Here is a 5000-nt window from a genome sequence, read left to right on the forward strand (position 1 = left end):
CACATTACTTCACCATAAATCACATTACACACCAGCAAACCTCATCAACACACACACACACACACACACACACACACACACACACACACACACACACACACACAACAGAGCCTCTTTAACACACTCACTATAGCTACAATAATTCACATCATTGAGACAGCAGCTGCACTGAGCGGTCATTATGAGTAATCGATCACGGTAAAGTTATTGATCACAGTAATATTGATAACGCTGCTCCGAAGTGCGGCCTAGTGGCTGGGCCGCAGCCTCGGCGTTTCCTGCGCGCCTCACCGCTTTCTCGAGGTGCGTGCGGGCCAGCTCGCTGTTCTTCGTGTGGTGGTAGAGCACCGAGCCCAGCTGCAGATGCGTGCGGGCCTCCACCCTCTGCGGCGGCTTGAACTGGAAGACGGCCTGCAGGCAGTGCACGCACAGGCGGATTTTAGGAGGACTGGAGGTTCGGAAATGTTCGGCGAAACCGAGCAGCGCCAGGTACCAGGAATCCGGGGCCTCCGCGCCAGCCGCCATCATCACCACAACAACAACAATACGAGACTCTCGCGAGAACACGGCGGGGCACGAGAGTTTGGCTTCGCGGCACAGCCCTGAGCACCTCAGAGTCTCGCGAGAGTTCCGAGATTCATTCATTCATTTTCCTTCAGTTCAGGGGTGTCCAAACTCGGTGCTGGAGGGCCGCTGTCCTGCAGATTTAGCTCCAGCTGCCTCAACACTCCTGCGAGGATGTTTCTAGAAAGCCTAGCAAGAGCTTGATTAGCTAGCCCAGCCTCCAGGACTGAGTGTGGACATGTCTGGCTTAGTTCTTTATTCATCAGGGATCGCCACAGCGGAATGAACCACCAACAATTCCAGCATATGTTTTACACAGCCCTTTCGGCTCCAACCCAGTACTGGGAAACACCCATACACACTCATACACTCTGGCCAGTGTAGTTGATCAGTTCTCCTATAGCGCATGTGTTTGGACTGTGGGGGAAACCGGAGCACCCGGAGGAAACCCACACCAACACGGGGAGAACATGCAAACTCCACACAGAAACACCAACTGACCCAGCCGAGACTCAAACCAGAGACCTTCCTATGAGCAGGGGCAAGATAAGCGGTCGCGTAGGGCCTCAGGAAATCTGAGGGAGCTCCCAATTAAATACCTACAAGTATAAATGAAAGCTGTAACTTGTATATAAGATCAATTCTGTCATATTTAGCATGAGGAGTGTCTAAAAATAAGAGTTTAATGTTTATTACATCTGCACAAATGCACCCCCACCCTCAATCATGGAGAAGTCCAGCAGCCGAGGTAAAGATTCAGTTTAAACACACAATATTTCACATTTAATTGTTAGCTGTGAATTAGTTTCAGGGAAACAAAAGATTTTAAAAGTTTGACAAGAGGCTTTACATGCTGTTATTATCATCTTGCATTAAGACCAAATGTAGAAGAGGAGTGACTGATATAAGACAATAATACTGCAAAATAAAGCAAATAAAATACATGAGATCAGGACCTGTGCATTTCAGAACTTTTATCCCTAATTCACTAAACCCGGCCCGGCTGAAGCCGCTCACTCAGAGATGCAGTGATTTATTCATATTGAGTTCGAGTAACGTCTCCAACTCTGATTATTTAATAATGGATGAAACCTTTAAGTACAGAGCACTGAGACATTAAATAATCTGACACAGTCAGGGCTGGATTTACTGATTTACACTCTTAACATGTGTAGCGGAGGTCAGCTAGTGTGTGCTGTGCAGGTAAACTCACTCCTCTGACCTCTAAAGGTGCTCTAGCGACAGACACTAGAGGTCATGGCCTTTAGCCTCCTTGGTCGAGCACCTGACTCCCATGCAGAAGGTCACCGGTTTGATTCCAGCTCGGAGCGGGTTGGGTGAAGTGGGACCTGTGGGGTTACACATGCAGCTTCTGTACTTTTATTTACTTCCTATTTATTTACACTGGTGTCTTCTCTTCTGTTCGACTCGTTTAAAACTGGTAATGATAAGTAAACGGTTTGGTTTCTCCCGATGAGACCTCGTCACATGTGGCTGCTGGACTGCTCCATGATGGTGGAAAAACTTGCATAGATATAATAAATATGTAAACCGTCAGATCCTCACTGTTCAAAACAAAGTTATATTTAACTGATATAATTCATATTTCTATGTATTTTTGGGGCCTCCAGATTTCTTGAGCCCCAAGCGACCATTTACATCACTTACTGAGTAAACCGGCCCCTGGCCTGCGTATAGTGTAGTGTTGATGGTAAAGTGCATGAGGAGAGCTCCAACACACGCACGCACACACGCACGCACACACGCACGCACGCACACACACACACACACACGCACACACACGCACACACACACGCACAAAGAGAGAGAGACTGTGAGTCTGTGTATCAGAGTTTATTATGGTCACTGAAGGTGTGGTGTTGAATCTGAGCATTGAAAACAGCTCAACATCATGTGTGTGTGTGTGTGTGTGTGTGTGTGTGTGTGTGTGTGTGTGTGTGTGTGTGTAACTTCAGCCTGACGTTCAGATGAACACACAGCAGACAGGACAGACTCCAGCAGGTTTACAGTCTAAAATAAACGTCAGACAATCATCAGAATATGACAGAAACAGAACCGGGCTGTGCTGATCCACTGGCGGGGGGAGAGGAGGGATTACTCTCTCAGATACAGCACATTACTGTAATGATGAGGAGGAGGAGGAGGAGGAGGAGGAGGAGGAGGAGGAGGAGGACTCCTGCGCTGGAGTGTTCAGTAGTACGGCCTTCTGGGATTGTTCTGCACACAAACAGAAGAGAATCGACACGGTCATGATGAATCAGACTCTGAGCAACACACACACACACAAACAAACAAACACACACACACACACACACACACACACACACACACACACACACACACACACACACACACACACACACACACACACACACACACACACACACACAAACACACAAACAAACACACACACACACACACACACAAACAAACACACACACACACACACACACACACACACACACACACACACACACACACACACAGACAGACACAGACACAGACACACACACACACACACACACACACACAGACACACACAAACATATACCAAATCACTTGACGTTGGACGGTGCTACACAACATTAAGCTTCTGACACCCGCTTATAACACAGAAGAAGAGGAGGAGAGCAAGTTCACACGCTAATGTTAAAGTTATTGGTGACTCGATCAAGCATGGATGGTTGAAGCAGCCGCTCCAGCTCTAGTGATGAGGAAATGATGAGTGTTCAGCAGAGCAATAAGCAGCTGCACGCTCATATCTCCTCTGGGCGTCTTCTTCAATGTGCGCTCGTATTGACAGTTTTGCTCTTGAGCGCCTCCAACTGCTGTTTACGGTAACTTCAGCAGCTGTGTGCACGTGAACAAAAGTGCCAATCTGATTGGTGGAGAAGGTTTAGTCGCAATGCATCAAAACAAAAAAACAACCATGAGGCCTTTTTTTCTAAATGATGCTTTTGCGCCTGCCGTTTTTCCGCGTTGGTGTGCACGATCACATTGAAGCCCTTTATTAAGTTACGAGGCGTTAAACGTCGACGAAAAACGTGAGCAAAAAATGTCTCAGTGTGCCCGGGCCTCTAGACCAAGGTTATAATAGTTTTGGATTTTTCATTAGTTTTAGTTTTTATTTCGTTTTGACTTTTTGTTTTCAAATTCAGTCAGTTTTAATTAGTTTTAGAGGCAGATTTCCTAGCTTTTATTAGTTTCTATATTTTAAAATGTCTTAGTTTAGTTTAGTTTTTATTAGTTTCAGTTTTTTTCTAAATGAGGATATTTGTTAGGTGGAAGATTCAAAATCAACAGGATAAATATTGTATAATAAAAACGCAGTCATACATTTTTTGAAACATGTATTCAGAGAACACATGAACACTATTCAATTCAATTCAGCTTTATTTGTATAGCGCTTTTACAATGTAGATTGTGTCAAAGCAGCTTCACATAAATGCTCACAGTAACTGGAACAGTGTGGTTCAGGTTTTAGTGTTTAAGTTCAGTTCAGTTCAGTTTAGCTCAGTTCAGTGTGATTTAATCATTACTGAGAGTTCAAACACTGAAGAGCAAATTCATCGATGCGTAGCTCTACAGATCCTGAACCATGCGAGGCAGTGGCGACAGCTATCATCACCACAACCATCTGCCCATCCTCAACTTCAAATACAACAGCCTACAAGAATGCAGCCCTAAATACAATATGTGTGCAAGGCTGCTTGTGAGGTTAGACGTAGTGATGGGCAGGGCCAGATTAATCAATGGGCATTATGGACACATTATGGGTGCTCTTCATCACGAAGAAGACAAGTGGGAATCATTAATAAGTGTGTGTGTTATAGAGGACTCAGATTCCTAGAACTGGATTGGAGAGGTGTTATCCAAATCATGTGCATTATAATTTTGTAAAAGTTATACATTAAAAATAACCTTAAATATAAATTCAGTGAACTTGAACAAGTATATTAAAATCCATTAATTTCCCCTATAGGTGTATTAGTATTTTTTATCAAAGTGTGCTTTAAATGCTTTAAAATAAGTAAAATCTCTGTAGACTAGAAATATATGTACTGTAGATCAATTATTTAAAAGAAATAGGCAATACATTATAGATTAATTTCATTCAGAAAATATTATATTAATCTTATTTTTAATTCAACTATGGGGTGCAGCTATAGGGGGGCTTCAGACATTGTGTCCAGGGGTCTTTGAATTATTAATCCGGGGCTGGTGATGGGAAATTCAGATGTTTAACGCAGATGTTAGGACTCAACATTATGTAGTCAGCAATAGTCATTTCAGTCAGTTAAAATGATCAGAAAAGTCTTACAATAAAGTTTTGCAACCCAACTGAATCATGATTCACTTATTTAAACTCCATTACGATTGTCTGTTATGAAATAAACGTACATTTTTCACCAGAT

At 43.6% G+C, this 5000-nt stretch overlaps 2 protein-coding genes across 21 annotated transcripts in view; both read right to left on the bottom strand.

The window, feature by feature from the left end:
* Window positions 1–557, bottom strand: part of mau2 (MAU2 sister chromatid cohesion factor) — an 18213-nt gene extending 17656 nt beyond the window's left edge. For all 9 annotated transcript variants that reach the window (XR_015479160.1, XR_015479159.1, XR_015479158.1 and 6 more), the window contains exon 1: window positions 292–557. Coding sequence is in view for 2 of the 9 variants with exons in the window: in XM_087241693.1 (XP_087097819.1) it covers window positions 292–528 (237 nt within the window). In the remaining 7 variants the exon portion in view is untranslated. The remainder of the gene's footprint in view (window positions 1–291) is intronic.
* A 1846-nt stretch (window positions 558–2403) lies between these two features.
* The window catches only part of sugp1 (SURP and G patch domain containing 1), a 24987-nt gene continuing 22390 nt past the window's right edge, over window positions 2404–5000 (bottom strand). For 8 of the 12 annotated variants that reach the window (XM_087241685.1, XM_087241683.1, XM_087241687.1 and 5 more), the window contains exon 14: window positions 2404–2802. In XM_087241685.1, coding sequence (XP_087097811.1) covers window positions 2776–2802 — 27 coding nt within the window. In that variant the 3' untranslated portion in view covers window positions 2404–2775. Of the gene's footprint in view, window positions 2850–3068; window positions 3663–5000 lie in introns of all 12 variants that reach the window. The other 4 variants (XR_015479155.1, XR_015479154.1, XR_015479156.1 and 1 more) reach the window with 2 other exon arrangements.

This window comes from Danio rerio, chromosome 2, assembly GCF_052040795.2.
Source record: "Danio rerio strain M-AB ecotype USA chromosome 2, GRCz13ab, whole genome shotgun sequence".
NCBI classification, from domain to species: domain Eukaryota; kingdom Metazoa; phylum Chordata; class Actinopteri; order Cypriniformes; family Danionidae; genus Danio; species Danio rerio.